Source organism: Chiloscyllium plagiosum, chromosome 4 (assembly GCF_004010195.1).
Source record: "Chiloscyllium plagiosum isolate BGI_BamShark_2017 chromosome 4, ASM401019v2, whole genome shotgun sequence".
Lineage (NCBI taxonomy): Eukaryota > Metazoa > Chordata > Chondrichthyes > Orectolobiformes > Hemiscylliidae > Chiloscyllium > Chiloscyllium plagiosum.
The window spans coordinates 72,201,631-72,225,455 of NC_057713.1; the positions used below are offsets into that span (position 1 = coordinate 72,201,631).

The window sequence follows — 23,825 nt, forward strand, 5'->3', positions numbered from 1 at the left end:
GTTCTCCTTTGTTCCACTTCAGTCTCAAAGTAAAGGTCATCGATGCTGTTGGCTATTCTTGGCAGGAGCTAAAGCTATCTCCGCGATTTACTTTTACATTCATTGTAAACTGTAAGACCTCGATTAATAAAAAAAGAGTAAGCATCAACTTTCTTACACAATGGGAGACTTGGAAGTTTTCAAAGGTGTTAGATCAGAATCTCCTGATCTTTTTCAAGTAAAAGAAGTTATCTGTGTGGAAAACACAGATAGTAGGTGGTCGTTTTTATCTCTTAATGTCTTCTTGTATTCCTCACCTCCCTATATCTAGATTCCCAATGTCTTGTTTGAGCTAGCGATTTTTAATTTGCTTCAAGGTCCATCTGCTGGTCCTGTTTGTATAAGCAGATGCTATGCAATATTTGAGCTGTCAGTGTTGACCTGCCTGCTTTTTTTTCTATTATTGGGGAACAGTCTTCATTGATATTTCCCTTGAGGGTCAATTTGGGATCATGAACTTATTGTGGGTTTTAGCTGTACATCTGTTATTTCACCATGTAGTGTCGTGTTTATGCGTATACTGCCCCCATACCACATCTCTGTTGAATTATATGAAAATTATATTTTCTGTTTGTTCATTTCTATTGTACTTTTTTTTCTGTCTGCTAAATGTATATGTCCTTCTGAAGGAGAAAATATTGTATGCAATTGAGATCAAACTACTCCAATTGGGATGTTGCACCATTTATAATAACTTTGGGCTATGTTAAATGATTTGCCTGACCCATGAACTGTGCATTTTTTAGAAGCATGAAATCTCTAGAATTTTTAAACAAGCTGTTTAAGCCATTTAATTTTCTTGATTTGAAGTTATCTCTCCACTCTTCAGGCTCTCTGCCTGTATTCCTGACGAAAGTCTTTTGCCCGAAACGTCGATTTTACTGCTCCTCGGATGCTGCCTGAACTGCTGTGCTTTTCCAGCACCATTCTAATCTAGAAGCAGGTAGCTTGAAGTTAATTGTACTGTGTTCCATGCTGCAACAGTTTGAAAAATGTTCTACAGCTTGTCGTACAGTTCCTAGACAGGCTTAATATGCTAGTCCAATTGCAATTTATGAATAATTGCATTTGAACACATGGATACTTTAATGTGGCACCATCCTCGGTGAAAAAGTTGTCCCTTTTAAATCTTGCCCTTCTCACCATAAACCTATGGCATCTAGTTTTGGACTCCCCTACCCCAGGGAGACAACGTTGGCTATTCACCCTATCTCTACCCCTCATGATTTTATAAACTTCTCTAAGGTCACCCCCTCAGCCTCAGACACTCCAGGGAAAATAGCCCCAGCCTATTCAGCTTCTCCCTATAAATCAAACCCTCCAACCCCCGGCAATATCTTTGTAAATCTTTTCTAAACCTTTTCAAGCTTCACGGTATCCTTTTTACAGCATAGAGACCAGAATTGAACACAGTATTCCAAAAGTACCCTATCCAATGTCCCAACCAATATACAGCTGCAACACTGCCTCCTATACTTAATGCACTGACTAATAAAGGTAAGCATACAAAACGCAACTCCACTTTCAAGAAACTGTGAACCTGTGCTCCAAGGTCTCTTTGTTTAGCAACACTCCCCAGGATCTTACCATTAAGTGTATACGTCCTGCCCTGATTTGCCTTTCCAATTGCAGCACCTCACATTTATTGAAATTAAACTCCATCTCTGGAATGAGCTACTAGAGGAAGTGATGGAGGATGGTACAGTTACAGCATTTAAAAGCCATCTGGATTGACAGTTGAAAAGGAAGAATTTAGAAGGATATTGGACAAATGTTGGCAAATAAGACTAGATTAATTTAGGATATCTGGTCGGCCTAGACGAGTTGGATCAAACAGTATGTCTCCATGTTGTATAGCTCATGACACTAAGTTAACACTTATTATGATGCCATGTAACCACCTGCAACTTCACCCTGTGGTTTGGCGCAAAGTGTTCTCTCCAAGTTTGAATGGGCAAAGTCTGAGCACTGCTCAGTTTGCTTCAGAATTCACCTGGAACCCAGGGGCGCTTTATAATTTTTATAAGCCTGTTTGGCTATGTTATAGCATAGCTCCATGACAAATGGGACTTGAGCATAGATCTTCTACCCAGAGGTAAGTACTTCTACTCCACCACGAGCACTTTGTATTCAGTTCCTCTTATGTAGATCATCAAAACGCAGGTATGTCATGACATCTGATGTGATCATGATTCAATTACACCTTGAAATACTTCAGCACAATAGATTTAAATTCCATCACTTGACTCTCTTTCAACATCTGATAAAGGTTTTGATCTCTGTCTCTCTTTGTCATTTCTTCTGTTTATTTTCTTGAACTTTGGGCCCATTTTTAAAAAAATTGTAAGAAATAGTGTTTTTTTTAAAGGAATAGGATGGTCGCATGGGAACTGAGATCTTCCTGCTCGAAAATAATTTTCTTTTAACAACCAACTTCAACCAGTAGTTAATGGTCAGTACTAATATCTTGTTATATGGTCATAGTGCTCAATCCTCATATTGGCAAGTTGAGCCGAAATTCATTGAGTTTAAAAGAATGAGGTGTCATCTTCTTGAAAGATTTAAAAGTCCAACAAGATAGATACTTAGAGGATGTTTACTCTGTGGAAGAATCTAGAAGTAGGGGGCACAGTTTCAAAGTTGGAGATCTCCCATTTATATACAGGTGAGGAGAAATTTCTTTTCTCAGTGTGTTGTTAATGTTTACAATTCTCTTCCACAGAGAACAGTGGAGGTAGGGCATTGAATGTATTCAAGTCTGAATTAGACAGAAGTTTAATTTGGAAGGATGTCAAGAATTAAGAGTTGGAGGTCGCACAGCACTAGGTTGTAGTCCAGCAGGTTTGTTGGAGGCGCTGGCTTTCGGAGCGCTGCACCTTCATCAGGTCACAATCATCCGGTGGGGGAGCAGCGCTCCAAGGGCTGGTACTTCCTGGTGAACCTGTTGCACTGTAACCTGATGTTGTGTGATTTTTAACTTTGTACAGCCCAGTCCAACACCGGCATCTCCAAATCAAGAGTTAAGGGGGATGTGCAACAAAATAATATTAAAGTTAAATTCAAGTCAGATCAATATGATCTTAATGAAAGGCAGAGTGAGCTAGATGAGTTGTTCAACATATTGTTGGTATAATTTCTTACACACTTGCTAAAAACTTACATGGGTACAATGGGTCTGGGTGGGTTACTCTTCGGATGTTTGGTGTGGACTTGTTGGGCCGAAGGGCCTGTTTCCATACTGTTGGGAATCTAATCTATTCAAGCAGTAATGCTTTCCATCTGATATCCACTAAACAATGGGAGCAAACATTCACTGTAAGTATTTCCACAGGTGACATTAATCATTTAGACTTAGTTTTGTTCACCCAAATCTTGTTTTTGTAACTATTCTAAATGTTGATCCCTTCCAAACTGTTTTCATTTTAATCTTGCTGACTGAGCTCTTGACATAACAGAATGGAATCGAGATGCAGCGGCTGTAGCTAAAGTTCAGCAAGCAGTGTCTGTGATGGAGGAAGCTAGATTGTACCCATTATCTGCTGCTTGTCTTCCTCTGGGAGTAGAAGATTGCATCCTTAAGCAAGTTATTGGAAGTCAAATGGTTGTACACTGTTGCTAAAAACAGTTGACGTAGAGTGCGTCATCATTGTGATTTAAGCTGCCTCATCTGCTAGGAGTTGTAATGAATCACAGCTGACTTGCACACTAGTTTGGTCTACCTTGCGAATGCTGTAAGAGAACTGCCCACATTTAGATTCACTTCAGCTTTTATTTTGTTGAGTTTGGACAAAGTGTTGTATATTGCTTTTTAATCAAGGGGAAAAAATGATATCACTGCTTTTTAAAAATAGGACTTGTTGATGCTTGTATTGTATGATGATGTGTACATCCTTTTGTGGAACCAGGAATTATGTTACAAATTAGTTACAAACTTTATGGCAAAAAAAAGAAATGTGACACTTGTGTTCCATGCAAACATTTTGATTGATTGTGTGTGCCATCCAGGTAGTTTTAAAATGTTCATTAATGGAATGTGGGCATCATGAGCAAATACAGGATTAATTTTCTCATCCCTACTTGTCCTTGAAGTGGGGTTGACTGCCTTCTTGAAGCATTGCACTTGACTATATTTGCCATTCCTTCATCAATGTCAAAATGATGTTTTACTTGGATCAGCTCTCGAGGATAGTGGAGTTCACATGCACAAGGACATAAATAGACTATTCAACCCATTGACAGGGAGAAAGCGAGGACTGCAGCTGCTGGAGATCAGAGTCAAAAAGTGTGGCGTTGTAAAAGCCTGATGAATAGCTTATGATTGAAACGTTGACTCTCCTGCTCCTCACATGCTGCCTGACTGGCTGTGCTTTTCCAGCGCCACACTTTTTGACAGTATTCAGCCCATTAAATCTATTTTGCCATTTGATGAGACTTTGGCTGATCTGATAATCCTCAACTCCAGTTCCCTGCCATTTCCCCATAATCTTTGGTTCCCTTACTGATTAAAAATTCTAACTCGCCATGAATATACTAAATGACCGAATATCAACAACCCTCCATTGTAAAGAATTCTACAAATTCCCTAACCTCAGAGTGTATTCCCTTTCTCTTCAATGGGTGCCCCCTTAAACAGAGAGTATGGCCTCTGGTCCTCAACTCTCCCACAAGCAGGGAAAAAACATCTCCGCATCTACCCGATAAGTTTAGAAGAATGAAAAGAGACCTTATTGAAACACACAAGAATCTTAGGAGGCTTGACTGGGTACTTGTTTCAGGGGGAAACCTTGATCTAGGTGATAAAAGTTGAGAGATTGGAAGATTCTGATGAAGGAGCCTTGACTGGTTATTGGAGTGTACCTTGTAGATAGTATGTGCTGCTGCCACTGTGTAGCCAGTGTGAATATTTAAGGTAGCACTTAGAGTTGTAATCTAGTAATTTGATTCCATTTAAGACAAAACAAACTCCTTGTTTTATTGGAACTGGATTGATCTAGGAAAGTAGGGAGTATTCCATCACAGTCCTGACATATGCATTATAGATGGTGGATAAGCTTTAGGAAGTTCACGAGAAATTACTTTCCAGCAGTGACCTGCACTTGTAGCTAGCGTTATTGTATGGGCTCAGTTTGGATTCTGAGCATTTGTAACCCCAGAATGTTGATGATAGTTTTAATACCATTGAATTTCAAGGGATAACCGTTAGATTCTTTCACTTTGGAGATGGTCATTGCTTGGCAATTCTGCCATAAATATTAACTGTCACTTTTCAGTTCAAGCCTGCAAATTATATAGATGTTGATGCATGCACATATGGATTACTCCAGTGTCAGAGGAATTGCATTGAACATCCTGTTTCACCAGCAGATGCCCCACTTCTAACCTTATGGAAGAAAGGTCATTGAGGAAGCAGCTGATGATGTTTGGACACTACCATAAGGAACTCCTGCAGAGATGTATTGGGGTTGAGATTATTGATGTCCAACAATGAAGACCTCTTGGTCCCTTGATAGGACTCAAATGGAGAATTTGTTCTCAATTCCGAATGACTTTAACTTTACAAGGATCCTTTAATCATACTTTAATCAAAGCTGGACACAGGAGTAAGAAAATAGGAGCATGATTAGGTCATTTGGCTCCTCAAACCTGCTCTGTCATTCCCGGTCAGGGCTTGTTCCTTACTTTCAAGATATTTATCCACCCTATTCCCAAAGCCCTTGGTGCTATTCGTGTTTAGAATTTCAACTCTTCTGGAGCCAAGTAGTCCTGGTGGAATCCAAACTGAGCATTGCTACATGTGACACTCCTTTACATCATATTGACAGTAGATGGAGTCATAGGACTGTACAGCATGGAAACAGACCCTTCCATCCAACATGTCTATGCCGACCAGATAGCCCAAACCAATCTAGTCCCATTTGCTAGCATTTGCCCCCTATCCCTATAAACTCCTTATTCATACATCCATCCAGATGTCTTTTAAGTGTTGTAATTGTACTGGCCTCCTCAACTTTCTCTGGCAGTTTGTTCCATACATGCACCACCCTCTGTGTGGAAAAGTTGCCCCTTGGGTCCCTTTTTAAATCTCTCCCCTCAAACCTATTCCCTCTAGTTTTGGACTCCCCAACCCCAGAGAAAAGACCTTTCTCCTTATCTGTTCCTTTCATGATTTTATTAACTTCTATAAGGCAACCCCCTCAGCCTCTGAAGCTCTGGAAAAAATAACCCCAGCCTATTCAGCCTCTTCCTATAGTTCAAACCTTCCAGGTAAAAGTGAGTACTACAGATGCTGGAGATTACAGTCAAGAGTGTGGTGCTGGAAAAGCACAGCAGGTTCAGGCAGCATTCGAGGAGCAGGAAAGTCAACGTTTCTGGACCGTTCCCATCCCCCCGCCCCAATCTCATGAGTACCTCGTCAGGTCCACGCCCCCTAACTATCCACCCTCCCCTCTTAGGACCTTCCCCTGCCACCATAGCAGTTGTAAAACCTGCGCCCACACCTCCCCACTCACCTCCGTCCAAGGCCCCAAAGGAACCTTCCACATCCATCAGAGTTTCACCTCCACTTCCATACATGTCAGTTACTGTATCCGTTGCTCCCGATGCGGTCTCTACATTGGGGAGACAGGCCGCATACTCGCAGAATGCTTCAGAAAACATCTCCAGGATACCCTCACCAATCAATCCCACCTCCCCCTGGCCGAACACTTTAACTCCCCCTCCCACTCTGCCGAGGATATGCGGGTCCTGAGCCTCCTCCATCGCCACTCCCTTAGCACCCAACACCTGGAGGAAGATCGCCTCATCTTCCACCTCGGGACCCTCCAACCACATGGCATCAATGGATTTCACCAGTTTCATCATTTTCCCTCTCCCCACCTTACCCCAGTTCCAACCTTCCAGCTCAGCACCGTCTTCATGACTCATCCCATTTGTCCATCTTCCTTCCCACCTATCCACTCCATCCTCCCCTCCGACCTATCATCTTTACCCCCACCTCCATCCACCTTTTTGCATGCGCAGCTACCTCCCCCAGCTCCACCCCCAAGGCTCCCAGCCTCATTCCTGATGAAGGGCTTTTGCCCGAAACATCAATTTTCCTGCTCCTCAGATGCTGCTTGACCTGCTATGCTTTTCCAACACCACACTCTTGGTTCAAATCTTGCAACCCTGGCAACATCCTTGTAAATCTTTTCTGAACCCTTTCAAGTTTCGTGAAATGTTCTTAGACTGCTTTTATGGACAGGATATACTTGGACAATGTTAGACTTTTCTTGGTAGATATTGTTACATGTTGCTGTGTAGACATTCTTATAACTTGAGCCACATCTCAATTTCTCTCCATTGCTGCTTCAAACAGCAGCATTGGCTAGTATGGTCAAAATTACGTAGCACTTATTTTTCAACTCAGAAAACACTCCTGGTATTTTAGCTGTCTAATAGTCCCATTTTCTTTTCAGTTTAAAATTCCCTCCCAAAGAAAACAAAAGATTGGGCTCTGTTTTGTTAAATGCATTTCATCACTAGTTGATACAACATGTGATATATGTAGTTTTGCTCGCTGAGCTGGAAGGTTCATTTTCAGACGTTCCATCACCATGCTGGGTATCATCATCAGTGAGCCTCCAGTGAAGCATTGGTGGTAGTGACCAGCTTTCTATTTATGTATAAATAGAAAGCAGTCACTAACATCAGCGATTCACCGAAGGCTCACTGATGTTACCAAGTATGGTGATGAAATGTCTGAAAATGAACCTTCCAGCTCAGCGAGCAAGCTTAACATGCAGAACCTCAACCTGAGCTACAAATCTTCTCAAAACTCACTAACGCATATATGTGCATCCACCTTCGCTCATTCCTTAATGCAATGTTTAAACAATATCTTGTTATTTTCCTCCCACATTCTTACTTATTTCAATATAATCACACTCTTGATAAAGCATCTGGTTTTAAATTATCTTTTCTTGCAGTGTCAATGGTTACTACATTAACTGGTTGAACTCCATCAGAACCATCTTGCATTTTGAATCATGGAAGTTGTCTACAAAAGCTAATGAATTATGTTCATGGTATTTCTTTGCAACCATGTTGGAAATAGATTTCAACATGTTGGAGCCAATAATAATTTAAAAATTACCTTTTCACTTTGGAGTACTTCTGATACTGGTTTAATTACTTAGAAAGGTTTCGTACTGGTTTCTCTATGCCTAATTCATAATATTGTAATAAGACTACGTTTACACCTCAGTTATCAGCATCAACTGACATTTTAACAGTCGGGGCAACTGATATCGATTCACTTACTTTCTCAAAGCTGCTTGTGACTCTGCTGACAATGCTATTTTGCCTATTTTCATAACAAAGCTACTAAAGAAACAGCTATTATGCTGAAGTTAGGCACAAATTCCCAATAAAAGCCCACACTTCCCCAGCAACCTTGTGATTTCCTATTTAGTTTGGAATGAGAATTTTCCATCAGAGTCTTCACTTTTGTTATGATTTGTAAGATTCACGGTGGCACAGTGGTTAGCACTGCTGCCTCACAGAGCTAGAGACCCGGGTTCAATTCCCGCCTCAGGCGACTGACTGACTGTGTGGATTTTGCACATTCTCCCCGTGTCTGCGTGGGTTTCCTCCGGGTACTCTGGTTTCTTCCCAAAAATGTGCAGGTTAGGTGAATTGGCCATGCTACATTGCCCGTAGTGTTAGGTGAAGGGGTAAATGGGTAAATGTAGGGGAATGGGCCTGGGTGGGTTGCGCTTCGGCGGGTCAGTGTGTCCTTGTTGGGCCGAAGGGCCTGTTTCCACACTATAAGTAATCTAATCTAATTTGCTCTACTCATGGGAGATTTTGTTAAGCCAGCTAAACAATCTTAAAGCTGGAAATGTTATGACCAGCTTTATTGCAATCAAATTAAAACAAAGATATATCAACAGTATTGAGTACTGGAGTTGGGAGGTCATGTTGCGGCTGTACAGGACATTTGTTAGACCACTGTTGGAATATTGCGTGCAATTCTGGTCGTCTTCCTATCGGAAAGATGTTGTGAAACTTGAAAGGGTTCAGAAAAGATTTACAAGGATGTTGCCAGGGTTGGAGGAACTGAGCTACAAGGAGAGGCTGAACAGGCTGGGGCTGTTTTCCCTGGAGCGTCGGAGGCTGAGGGGTGACCTTATAGAGGTTTACAAAATGATGAGGGGCATGCATAGGATAAATAGACAAAGTCTTTTCCCTGGGATCAGGGAGTCCAGAACTAGAGGGTATAGGTTTAGGATTAGAAGAGAAGGATATAAAAGAGACCTAAGGGGCAACTTTTTCACACAGAGGGTGGTACGTATATGGAATGAGCTGCCAGAGGATGTGGTGGAGGCTGGTACAATTGCAACATTTAAGAGGCATTTGGATGGGTATATGAATAGGAAGGGTTTGGAGGGATAAGGGCCAGGTGCTGGCAGGTGGGACTAGATTGGGTTGGGATATCTGGTCGGCATGGACGGGTTGGACCAAAGGGTCTGTTTCCATGCTGTACATCTCTATGACTCTAAGTGGTTGCTTAAATGATCTTTATATATTCTTCGCAGGTATATATTATAGCTTCAACTGAATTACTTGCATAGTTAGGCAGTGGCTTGATTCAGAGGCTTTTAGAATGTTGTTTGGATATTTCTAAAATAGAATGGCTTCATTTGACAGTGATATAGTTACCCTTTTCTGTAGCAGAGGCTGATACCTTGTTCAAGTTTTTTAAATGGTACTCACCTGTACCATCAATAGATTAACCTTCGGTTTGACAGTGCTTCATTTCCTTCTATCGACACAATCATTTAACCAAGGAATGGAGAGTTAATTTGTTTTTGTTACTGCATTTACTTTTCAGCAATCTATGCAGAACCTAGTATGCCTATCTGATTTAAGAATAATACAATGGGTGAGCTCCAACTGCTTTGACAAGGTTTAATCAGTTTATTTTCTCGTGCATATTGAATCTTTATTTTCATCGGAAGCTTGTTTTTCTGGGCTTAACCTCACTCGGACTGTCTCTGAATTTAGGCAAAGCTATAGCTTGCACTAAAATCATGTTATTATCTAGGAGTAAGTCAACTCCTTCTCTAGATAATTTCTTAACTGGGTTCTATCACTGTTCCAGACAGCAGGTTGAATTCCAAATGCTCTTTGTATAACAGAACCAGGATATACTCTCTGCATTCATGTACCCCATTTATTAACATTTTGGATCTCATTCCACATTTTAAAGGGAAATCCATGCTCTTCTCCAGCTAAAGAGCTATATTTATGTTCTGTGCATCATTTGAAGAAAAGGGCTGTCTTTCCCTTTGTAGAAGCCCTTTATCTCTAATTTATCGTATTCATCTTTTGCACCCAGCCCATGTTTACTTCTGCTTTTCTTGTTGCAATCAACGCTACGATTTGATCCATGGTATTTGTCTTTTGAGTTTCCTTTTTTAAAAGACTCGTTCATACGAACATTAACAGGTGCCATGGGCTTTCCAGGCAGTTTCCAACATTGTACGGTAACTGAAGATATCCAATTTTATTACAACAGAAACACTTCAGCCTTCAATTTCCACCCCACATTCAGTGCCCTCTTTCCTGAACTGAAGAGGGGGTGATCTTTGGGACATTGCTAAGTCATTATTACTGCCTGTCTAATAATGCAACTCTGGTCTTCAACTTGGATTCTTACTATAAGACAGATTTTGTTTTTAAATTCTTCTAAGAGAATGATTTCTGAGAATTTCATATAGAGTATTTACCCCTAATTTTCATATCCACCTGTCAAAATTACTTCGCCCTTTTCAAATTCACTATATGTTTGCAAAGACTGCTTCTGCAAATTTCTAAACTTTGGCTTTTATGCGTCAGGAACTAACGCATACACGCACAGATCTGCCTTTGTTTTTACAGTGTCTTTACCCTTTTCATCTTCCAGTGTTGACTGCAACATTTGAAGCCAGTATCCCTTATCTATCTGTCCTCTTTTTTTTCTTTTATAATTCTAGTTCCAATTCTCAAAATGAATTATACAGTACAGTTAAGGCCCTTTGGCTCATTGAGTCTGTGCCGCAAAAAAATACACTATTACCTCGTCCCACTTTCTGACATTCGGCCTATAGCCTTGAATGCAATGACATTTCAAGTGCTCATCCGAATATCTTTTAAAGGTTGAGGTTACCTGCCTTAATTATCTATTTCAGTAGAGCATTCCAGATTCCTACCACACCCTCAGATGAAAAGCATTTTCCTCTAATCCCTTTAAACCTTCTGCATTTCACTTTAAAACTGTGTCCTCTTGTTTTTGACCTTTCAACTAAGGGTGACAGTTGCTTTACATTCACCCTGTCTATGCCCCTCAATCTTTATATACTTCTATCAGGTCTTTCCCAACCTTCACTGCTCCAAAGAACACAACTTGAGCTTATCCAGCTCTCTTCATAGCTGAAGTTCTACAACCCAGGCAACATTCTGATAAATATCCTCTGCTTCCTTCCTATAATGCACTGCACAACCAGACCTGTATACAGAACCATAGCTCTGGTCAAAATATAGTCCTATACAGCTCCTGTACATGCCTTGACTGCTAAAAGCAAGCATCATCCTGTTTGCCACCTTAACTACCTTATGAACCTGTCCAACCATGTTCAGGCACCCCAGATTCTCTGAGCTTCCTAGTTCCTGTCATTCATTGAGTCCTCCCTTGTCATCCTATTACTTCCAAAGTGGATCACCTCGTATTTATCAAGGTTAAATTCCATCTGACACTGATCTGCCCATTTGACAAATCTTGCTGTAACCTGTTAAGAAGTGGAGGACGACATCCCTCTGACAATTAAAACTGAAACATCAGAAAAGACCGCCTCACCTCGTAATCTTATAAAGAAGTATGATAAGTGGTATAATCTACCTCTCAGGAGAAAGTGAGGACTGCAGATGCTGGAGATCAGAGCTGAAAATGTGTTGCTGGAAAAACGCAGCAGGTCAGGCAGCATCCAAGGAGCAGGAGAATCGACATTTCCGGCATAAGCATTCCTGAAGAAGGGCTTATGCCCGAAATGTCGATTCTCCTGCTCCTTGGATGCTGCCTGACCTGCTGCGCTTTTCCAGCAATACATTTTTCAGCTGTAATCTACCTCTTACCCCCAATCTGTTATAAAAGAGTGTTAAATGAAATGGAATCCTTTCACCCACACCATAATAAACAAGTAACAATTTATTTATCTAACTCCAGCAGTGAACAAATTAACAGAATTATTAACAAACGGAATAAATCTCTTCTAACTACCTATTCCTTCACTGAACTAAATTCTAATAGGTATGCTGTTTCAATAACACAGGTCCCACTTATAAATCCAATTAATAAGAACAATAAATTAAACTTATATTCTGTGTGAACTTTGAGAAACTATCTTCCTGATGTTTCTGTATCATCTTCTATCGTTTTTCAAAATGCCTTCGAGTAGTTTTCTGGTCATAGTGTTAAGAATATTTGCAAAACGTGCCATGTACCTTTATAGATATACAGTGCTTTCTTAGAGAGGGTGGAAATTTCTTGCGAGAGCCTCTTATTTCTTTCTCAGATGCCACTTTGTAAAAAAAATGTTGCTGAGGCCTGCCAACTGAATGGCTTTTTGATACATTGTGTCAGTTCGAGCACCTGCAGCTGCTTGTCCACAGACATTCATTTTTTAAATCTTTAAGCAACGAAAAGGACACCAGCTTTTAAAGTGATGTCATGGTGCTTTCCCCCATTTTACAATTTTACCATTTTATTCACACCAACTTCATGACAAACCCTTCTTCCTCATTGTCAAAAACCTGTCCAATCTTTGTCATCCACAAACTGACTTATCTGCGGTCCCAAACGTTCTCATGTAACAATAAGAGACCCAGCACTGATCCCTGTCGAATACTACTGGAAACTGGCCCCTAATCACATAATTGTTCTTCTACCATCATCCTCTATCTCCTGCCACTAGGCAATTTTGGATCCAACATATCAAGTTACCTTGGATCCCATGAGTCTTTTTGTATGAGTTTCCCATGTGAGATTTTGTCAAAGACCTTGCTGAAATCCATATGTACTACATCAATACCCTACCCTAATCTAAACTTTTCCGAGATGCATCCAGACATTGTGGATCTGAAGCATCAAGCGACCCCATTTTTGCCCCTCAACCCTCACCCTTTTTAGCCATTTCTTCTTTCTGAAGTTCTTTTTTTACCTTTTCTTCAAGCTCAAGTCTTTAAATTCCATTTCTCTTTCAATCCTTTGTTTTAAAATCCAAACCTCCTCCTTTATCGACTTCTGTTTGCTTTGTCTCTTCAAATTCAAGCTGCTGTAACTATAATTCAAATCCTTGCTAACTAAAGTGACTCACCATTTAAATAATTAATCACTCCTGTATTTCCACCAGCCCCATTTTACAATGTGTTAATTATGTTTGCCTTCTTAGCTCTAGCAGGCAATTCTACTTCAAATTTATTTGCTAATTCCAGCAGTATGACTTTTGTTACCTCGTGTAAATCCATTGGGGATATCTGTTCCAACAGCAGAATGGTTTTCACTGCTTCAAACGCTTTAGGGCATGCGAGGCAGCAACAGAGCCGGCTCCTCTGGGCATTGACATCAACGAGACTTGTGGGGGAGGAGAGCAAGCCCAGCAGTGAAGATGGCACCTGAGGATCAGCAAGTTTGACTTTAGTTGGGTCTGACAAAACGGTGGTGATTTTGAGCCAGCTCAGAACTCCTATGTAGATGAATGTCTCCTTCAGCTATATCTTTTCACTTTCTCTTATTCTCAAATTATTAAAATGGTGCTGGATTATGGCAACAAACTAAAGCTTTTCACTATTTTATTGTATTTTGCTGTAAAATACAGGTAACAATAAATAATGTTCTAATGGGCAGAAAAATGGCAGATGGGGTTTAATTCAGACAAATGTGAGGTGATGCATTTTGGAAGTCAGGTAGAGGTTGAAATTTATACAGTGAATGGCAGAACTCCTGGGAGTACTGATATGCACAGGGATCTGGTTGTGCAGGCTCAGGGTTGGAGGGCCGAAGGGCCTATTCCTGTGATGTATTGTTCTCTGTCCTTTTTATTGTTCTTCAATGCATCTCATTTTAGAATGCGAAACCTGGTAGAGTCATACTGCAACCTTTGCCACTTAGGAAAAATTCCATATCCAGTCTGGTGTAATCCTCTTACAAATATCCCGGACCTGCAAGCATTTTTGTTACTCCTTGACTGTAAAGGGTTGGCCCACAAGCCATCCGAGTTAGACCACTAACTTGACCAATTTGCCTTGCTGCTATTGAGGCTAAAAGCCAATTTATGCCTGGTTTTCTCTTTAGCATAAAATAACTGTTTATTGTAACACACTTAAAATTTAACTAAAGGCAGTGAAAAGGGACGACTTTTAATCTACTTCTATACAATTTAAACTGGACTCTTCAAAATGAAACAAAGTTTACTCATTCACTATTAAGATAGACAAAAGATAAGTGGTTTGAGACAGATGGTTTGAATGGACAAATGGTGTGGCACAAATATTAAATAAATAGATTTCAAAGTGGTTTGTTTTCTACTCGGTTCTCTTCTTATAATTGATAACACAGTCTTTTCTCACTTTGGTAATTGATGCAGCAGACCCAGATCTTACCTTAGAATTATTTCTTGGTATTCTAACCTGGCACTTCCAACTATTTAACACTTAGCCCTCTGATCAGCTGAGTTGTTACTGTCAGGCAGAATTTTCTTAGCCCAAAGGATTTAGTGCTGCTCAGTCTCTCAATTATCTCCCTCACTGCTTCAAAAAGCAATATTGTCTGGCACAGTCCAGGAATGCAAGTTGATGGTAGTTGGGGTGTGTGTGATGGTCTCTTCAACCCAACCACCATCAATCACATTACCAACAAAAACATCATGAAGCTAGTGGACCTGTGCCTCACCACCCACTTCATCTTCAACAACATAATCTCCAAACAAACCAACGGCATACCCATGGGATCTCTGCTATCAGGATTCATAGCAGAAGCGGTAATGCAAAGACAAGAACAAACAGCCCCTACCAACCATCAAACCAAAAATCTGGCTCCGCTACGTAAATGACACCTTTGTCATCGCAAAAGAAAACAAGATAGAAGAGACATTTAACATCAACAACACCCTCACAGGCATAAAGTACACCAAGGAGGAAGAAACCGATGACAAACTCGCATTCCTAGATGTCACAGTCGAAAGAAAGGACAACGGAGAACTATAAACCTGTGTATACAGAAAACCGACTAACACTAACCAAATACTTAACTACACCAGCAACCATCCCAACACACAGAAACGAAGCTGCATCAGAACACTGTTCCACAAGCAGACCAAACACAGCCAGAAACCCTTACCATCTTACCATACATCAAAGAAGTTTCATAAATGACAGCCAGACTACTAAGACCCCTCTGAATCCTAGTAGCACACAAACCCACCAACACTCTCAAACAGAAACTAACAAACTTAAAAGACCCAGTACAACCCATGGACAAAACCAACGTCATCTACAAAATTCCATACAAGGACTACCACAAACACTACGTAGGACAAATAGGAAGAAAGTTAGCCACCAGGATTAACGAACACCAGCTAGCCACAAAAAGACACTACCCTCTCGCCCTACACACGGATGAAAAAAACCACTAATTCGACTGGGACAACACATCTATCCTGGGACAGCCTAAGCAAAGACATGCCAGAGAATTCCTAGAGGCCTGGCACTCCAACCACAACGCCATAAACAAACACACAGATCTAGATACCGTCTATCAACCCCTCAGAAAACGAACAGGAAATGACATCACCACAAACCCCAGGAACCCCATCCAGGATAAACATATAAATAGGAAGCAGGAGACAACAGCTTCGCTTCACTTGGAGGTCACCACTGATGGTGTTACCTAGCCAGATAATGAAATGTCTGGATATCAAACCTACAGCTCAGCGAGCAAACCTACACCCTAAACCTCAACCTGAGCCACAAACCTTGCAAAAAGATTTTTCAATGGGTTGTGAAATCGGAAAACATTGCAATAGCCTTTTGAGGTTGCCATGTGAACCCTTCCCAATGGCCAACATAATAATGACAATATTACCAGGCTGCTGCTGGTGTTTCATGTCAGTTATTTTTAAATATCCCTTTTACAAACAGTTTGGATTAGATTGTGCAGCTTAATTAAGCTTTCAAGCTTAATTTTTGGATGAATGTTTGCTTTTTTAAAAGCAAAAGTTCTTTGGACTTGGCAGGCTTTTCAAAAAGTTCAGTTCCCTCTCAATAAATGACGTGTTTTTATTTCATCATCTTAAATCACTTATATCTTGAATTAGCATATCTGATTTTGTTTTCAGCAGCATGTCCTGTCTAAGAGGAAATAAAGTTAAAATGTTGAGGATATTGAAACAAAAATGTGAAATGAAAACCATACTAGAAATACAGTAGCAGGTCTGGCAGTCTCTGTGGAGAAAGAAACAGTTTCAGCACGGTGGCTCAGTGGTTAGCACTGCTGCCTCATAGCGCCAGGGACCCGAGCTGGATTCTGCCTTGGGTGACTGTCTATGTGGAGTTTGCACAATCTCCCCGTGTCTGCACGGCTTTCCTCCCACAGTCCAAAGATGTGCGTGTCAGGTGAATTGGCCACACTAAATTGCCCATAGTGTTAGTTGCATTAGTCAGAGGGAAATGGGTCTGGATGGGTTACTCTTCGGAGGTTCGGTGTGGACTTGTTGGCCAAAGGGCCTGTTTCCACACCTGTTTCAGGTCTGATTTCAGAATCAAAATATGTTCAAAATGTATTTTTACACTTTTGACAGAGGAGGGGAAGGAGCAAAGGTTCCCTATGTAAAGACTCATTGTAAAAGTCAAAGGAGTTGTTAATGGTGGTTGAAAGAGTTAAAGAGATATAAAATGGAAATATATTCAATATAGAAGGGAGAGAATAGATCCCCTCTACAAAGAGTAGCACAAACAAGTCAAGGCTGGAGGTGAAGAGAGACAGTGTACAAAAAATGGAGGACAGACATAATAATATTTTTGTTTCTGAACTATTTTTGTTTTGAAATATTTTGTTTTTTTCCTGCTGCTGAAAGCATTTCTGTTTTCAGCAGCAGAAAGAATGGGAGCTTGGACCAGGGGCCTGTTGGGAAACGTGAGTCACTGATTTAAATTTTTAAAAGCTTGCTTCGGAGAGCAGAGGCTTTTGGGAAAGGAGGGGCTTTTTTTTTCTCCCTCAGCTATATATGAGACCCTACCCTCGTAGGGCCTCCCACCAATCCTCCTCCTCTAACCTTAAACACCAGGGACACATCAGGTAAGCTCTTTTTTTAACTTTGACTAGGGGACTAGCAGGGATGGCAGTGCAGGACAAGGAGTGTTCCTCCGTGATGTTTGAGGTGAGGAATCCCATTCGGTCCCATCCAAGTACATCTACAGGAAGTGCACCAACTCTTGCTCCTCCAAGACCGGGTTAGGGATTTGGAGCAGGAGCTGGATGAACTTCGGATCATTCAGGAGGCAGAGTCTGTGATAGATAAGAGTTACAGGGAAGTAGTTACTCCTAGGTTCGAAGAAAGCTGGGTAACTGTTAGAAGGGGGGAAAACAGTCAGTGCAGGGATCTCCCGTGGTCATTCCCCTCAAAAACATGCATACCATTTTATATAATGTTGGGAGGGGGCGACTTACCAAGGGGCATGCATTGGGGTGCAGGTCTCTGGCACAAAGTCTGTCTCTGTTGCGTAGAAGGGAAGGGGGGCAAGAAGGAGCATATTATTCTATGTGGACTCAATGGTTAGAGAGTCAGATAGAAGGTTTATTGTGAACAAAAGGTTGGTGTGTAGCCTCCCAGGTGCCAGGATCCTTGATGTCTCGGATCGTGTCTTTGGAGTCCTGAAGGGAGAGGGTGACCAGCCCCAAGTCATTGTCCACATATGTACCAACGACATAGGCAGAAAGAGGGCAGGATGTGAGGCAGGATTTCAGGCAGCTAGGGTGGAAGCTGAGAGCTAGAACAAACAGAGTTGTTATCTCAGAGTTGTTACCCGTGCCATGTGATAGTGAAGCGAAGAACTGGGAGAGATATCAGCTGAACATGTGACTGCAGGGATGGTGCAGGAAGGATGGTTTCAGGTAAATGGATAATTGGGACTCATTCTAGGGAAGGTGGGATCTCTAAAAATAGGGTGACCTTCACTTGAACCAAAGGGGTACTAATATCCTGGGTGGGAAATTTGCTAGTGCTATTGGGGTGGTTTTAAACTAGCTCAGCAGGGGGATGGGAACCTGTGGTGTAGTTCCAGTACAGAAGAGGATGAGAGTAGGGAGGGCATGGGCAGGATTTCATGGTCACAGGACTGTGCTGGCAGACAGCAAGCTGGTTTGAAGTGTGTCTACTTTAACACCAGGAGTATCCAGAATAAGGTAAGGTGAACTTGCAGCATGGATAGATACCTGGACATCGATAGTGTGGTCATTTCAGAGACATGGATTGAGCGAGGTCAGGAATGAATGTTGCAGGTTCTGGGGTTTAGATCTTTCATTAAGATCAGGGAAGGTGGTATGGGCTGAGGTTAGAAACAAGAGAGGAGAGGTCACACTGTTGGGAGTTTTTTTATAGGCTGCCACAAAGTTCCAGGGATGTGGAGGAGATTCTGGGCAGGAGTGAAAGGAACAGGGTGGTCATTATGGGGGACTTTAACTTCCCCAACATTAACTGGAAATGCTATAACTCTAATATGTCGGATGGATCAGTTTATGTCAGGTGTGTGCAGGAGGGTTTCCTGACACAGTATGTCGAAGGGCTGACAAGAGGGAAGGCTACACTGGATCTGGTACTTGGTAATGAATCAGGTCAGGTGTTTGATTTAGTGGTAGGTGAGCACTTTGGAGAGAGTGACCATAATTCAGTTACGTTTAGTTTAGTGATGGAAAGGTATGGGTATGTGCCACAGGACGAGAGTTTTAAGTGGGGGAAGGGCAATTAGAATGCGATTAGGCAAGATATAGGGTGCATAGAATGAGCTAGCAAAATGCAGGAGATGGGGACAGTCAAAATATGGTGCTGGTTTAAGGAACAGAAATTGCATGTCCTTGATGGCTATGTCCCTGTCAGGCAAGGAGGAAATGATAAGGTAAGGGAATTGTGTTTTACGACAGAAATTGCATCCCTTGTTAAGCGGAAGAGGGAGGCTTATGTGACGTTGAGGCAAGATGATTCAGATGAGGTGATGGAGAGTTATAGGTTAGCTAGGAAGGATTTAAAGAGAGAGTTAAGAAGAGCAACGAGGGTCCATAAGCAATCTTTAGCAGGTAAAATAAAGGAGAATCCTAAAGCTTTCTGTAGGTATGTGAGGAGTAAAAGGATGACAGGTTAGGAATAGGGCCAGTCAAAGGCAGAATTGGAAGTTTTGTGTGGAACCTGTGGAGATCAGAGAAGTGCTAAATGAATATTTGTCATCTGTTTTTTCTCAGGAAAAGGAGAAGACTGAAATACTGGCTATTAGACTAGAAGGGATCGAGGTTAGTAAGGAGGAGATGTTGTCAATTATTGAAGGAGTGGACGCAGACTAGTCCCCTGGGCCGAATGGGATCTATCAGAGGATTCTCTGGGATGCTAGGGAGGAGATGGTGGAGCCTTTGGCCTTAATCTTTGAGTCATCATTTTCTATAGGTTTAGTACCAGAGGACTGGAGGATTGCAAATGTTGTGCCCTTGTTCAAGAAGGGCAGCAGAGATGACCCAGGTAATTATAGACCAGTGAGTCTGGAGGAGGAAAAGTTTTAGAAAGGATTATAAGAGATAGGATTTATAATCATCTAGCAAGCAACAGTTTGATTGGAGATAGTCAGCATGGTTTCGTCAAGGGCAGGTCGTGTCTCATAAACCTCATTGAATTTTTTGAGAAGGTGACCAAGCATGTGGATGAGGATGAGGCAGTTGACGTGGTGTAAAGAAGACTGCATTGAGAGTAGTAAATGCAATAGATTAGTTTGAAAGAACTACAAATGAAGCATTGCTTTCTCTGTAAGGTGTTTAGGGCTTGGACAACGAAGAAGGAGAAGGTGGCTGGTCAAGTGTTATACCTTGCACGATTGCGTAAGAGAGCGAATAAGTGTTTGGAATGATGGAGTGAACCAGTGTGTCTCAGGGAGTGGTCCCTGCAGAATAGTGTGGTGGATAGGGGAGATGTATTTTTAGATTAGATCTAATCTAATCTAATCTAATCTAATCTAATCTAATCTAATCTAATCTATAAGAGAGCGAATAAGTGTTTGGAATGATGGAGTGAACCAGTGTGTCTCAGGGAGTGGTCCCTGCAGAACAGTGTGGTGGATAGGGGAGATGTATTTGGTGGTGGCATCCTGATGGAAACAGTGGAGGATGATACTTTTGCTGCAGAGGTCTTTTAACTAATTTCAGGTGATGCACTTTATCAAGTTTTTAGTAAACCATTTGAATGTGTATGTATATTTCTAGACCTATTAGGAAATGTTTTTCTTTATAGGTGAAGTAAACAAAACCTGCTAAATGGTGTTATTCTTGACATGCTAAATTTATTTTTTTTAAACTTTGTTGCAGGAAATGGCGTTCTAGGTGGAAAGTATGTTTCAGGAAATACACGGGTTTCAAAGATCTCAGCTGGTATGTTTGTTCTTTTCAGATGTGAAGGAAATTAACAGTTGATGTAGGACCTGACATAATGCTTATAGCAATGAAGGGTTTATTTTATTTTTATTGGCAGGAATTCAATAAATCTGGTATATGCATTTTAAATGTTGAGTCCTTACAGTAGTGTTATTAAATAAATGAGATTAATATCAGTGCAGTGATCAACTAAGTTCCTGGTCATATTCATTAAGAAAGAGACGTTAGATTGGTTTGTAATAGTGCCTTGTGTGTTCGTCTGCTTAAACATCTATTTTGCATTGATGCAATTAATGCATGTTCCAGATGCTATCCAAAGCTGCATTGGTTATAAATACAGATTTGTTCCATTCTAATGCTCTTGGCTTTAGTACATCCATTTAAACACGTTTCGCCAAGCTACTTTGATTGCCCTAATGCACAAGGGGATGATGATGGTGTTTCATTGTGCAGGAATTGCCTAATTCTTTTGTTTCCTGTCCCAGAACAAGTGTGATTTTTTAAAAATAGTAATTCCCCAGTAATATGCAAGTTGAAGCATCTTGATTAATGTGACCCTTAATCGAACTTATATCATTAAAGTGATACTTTGGAGTTTATTGTTGCAATATTTTCAAGTCAAATATCACATGCATGACAGGCCTTTTTTGCCCCCACTCTCAACAATTGTAAAGTTTGTATCTTCTGATTTTTTTCAGGGATCTCTTGTTGCCAGCATTAGTTACTTCAAGTTCCACAGTGTTTCTAAAGTGAGACAGTGTTTGCAGCAAAATACCATAACTAGAATCTTATTTGAAAATTTTGTATTGCATTAGCTACCAGAACAAAGAAAATAATTAATGAGAAATCTGTGTCCAGTGGGGTCCCACAGGGATCAGTGTTGGAACCTTTGCTGCTTGTAGTTTGTATAAACGATTTTACACTTGAATGGAGGAGGGTTGGTTAGTAAGTTTGCAGATGATACAAAAATTGGTTGGGTAGTAAGTAGTAAGGAGGACAGCCTTCGAATACAGGAGCATATAGAATGGCTGATCTGGAGGTGGTTATTTTTGACCTGCTTGGATGAGATGGGCTGAAGGACCTTTCACTGTTCTTAAAAAATCTCTGACTCCTATACCACTGGCACTCTCAACTTGAGTTTTAGCTGTTTACAGAGAATCACAGAGATCTACAGTCCATCACATCCACACCAGTCAAAAACAATTACCTAACTATTGTAATATAGTTTTCCAGCACTTTGCCAAGAGCTGACCTGCTCTTCCCCTTGGCATCACAAATGCACATCTGAACACTTCTTCACTGTTATGAAGGTTTCTGCCTGTACCACCCATGAAAAATTTTCCTTCTCACATCTCCATTAAACCTTAACTTCAAATGTGTGCCCCTTGTCATTGATCCACCCAAGGGAAAAGTTTATCTATACCTTATCTATGCCCCTCATAATTTTATACACATCAGTGATGTCACCTTGCAGTCTCCTGTGCTTCAGAAGGCTTGCTGCTTTGCAAGGGAACATCCACTCACTTTGTTTGGAATTTGAGGGCTATTATTTTTCAAATAAAAATAACTGCATGAAATTTGTTTATAATAGTCTTTCAGTATCTTGGTTAATTCTCTTGGTTAAAACACAATAACAACGCTAGGCATTTCAGTGCTATTTATGCCAGTCTGAAGTCTGTTTCTCGTTGGCGACCATTCTAAGCTTACCTTGTCCATGAGAATTTTCTGCTTTCCAGTAAACACCTGATCACCCAATTTGCTGACTCCAAGGTTGGCTCCTGCACTTTAACCATTCTCTGATTCTGTGTATGCCGTTGTAACTTTCCTACAGTATATTATCTCTCTGGGATTCCTATGGTCACTTAATATCTTTTAATGAATCCTCCAACTACTGTACTCTGCTGTCCAGTCATTACTTGATATAACCTTACCTAGCCCATCGGAATCACAGAAACTCTGCAATCCTGTCTTGGTGCATAAGTGTCCATTCTCAGCTCTTCCCTTTCTCTATGAATGCAGGAACCTTTTGCTGCACTGTATATATTTAAAACCTTTTTGATTGAATTTGAAAGTTTGGAAATATGTGAAACTGGGTAACATTCAGTTTGGATCAGTGATAATTTCCCTCAGCTGCTCATTGAGAAAACAGTCAAACACGACCCACTGCCCTCCCTGCTACACTTCCTTCCCCTCCCTCTTGAGCATGTACATGTGCGCACACAACCCCTCCACCACTACATGTGTATGACTCCAATCTATACGTACTGGTTCTCCCCCTCCTGCATATGCATACACATTCCCTACCTCAACCATATACACTGTCTCTCCACATCCCTTGCCCATGTAAACGCTCCTTCTCTCTTGTGCATACATACCCACATACTCAGTCCCTCGCCACCTTCCTCACGTTCAGTCTTCAACTCCCCACCCTAAACACATGCATCCGCAGGCTGACCTCCCTTTCCCCTTGCTCCCTCTTTCACACATTTACCCATGACCTTCTCTTGAATACACACATGTACATGTGCACCCTGGAGAAATGCACCCACACTCCCTCATCAACCCCTGCGTTCATGTACAAATGCACCCAACTCTTATCTGTCTTCATCTCTCAAGCATATGCTTTGATCTCCTTCACACATGCACAGAGGCATTCACTCCCTGTAGATGCCTATGGCTCAGAAAAGGGCCCTTTAGCTGATTGCATCTGCACAAGTCAAGGCATTCCATTTTACAGCACTTAGTCCATCATTTTGTATGGACATATAATCTCCTCCCTCCCCATCTCCATTCCCTTCACCTAATGCATGTACAGATGTTCTCCCTCATATGCCTGTGCGAATAAACCCTTCTTCCCTGTCTCTATCTCATGCTCTCAGTCATCTCCCCCACATGCCATATATGCATATGCATCAGTATATACACTCACTCTCCACCTCCCTCACTCTCTCCTTTCAGCTCTCCACCCTATACATATGTGCATCTAAAAGCTGACCCTCCCTCTCTCCCTTCCTTTCCTCCTTTATTTACAAATGCACATATGAACTCCCTCCTATGCACACATATACAGCCTAATCCTCCCTTG

The 23,825-nt window shown here is 41.3% G+C and overlaps 1 protein-coding gene across 1 annotated transcript in view; it reads left to right on the top strand.

The window, feature by feature from the left end:
* The window catches only part of lrp12 (low density lipoprotein receptor-related protein 12), a 255,648-nt gene that overhangs the window by 169,196 nt on the left and 62,627 nt on the right, over positions 1–23,825 (top strand). The window contains exon 3 of the mRNA XM_043689341.1: positions 20,675–20,737. Coding sequence (XP_043545276.1) covers positions 20,675–20,737 — 63 coding nt within the window. The remainder of the gene's footprint in view (positions 1–20,674; positions 20,738–23,825) is intronic.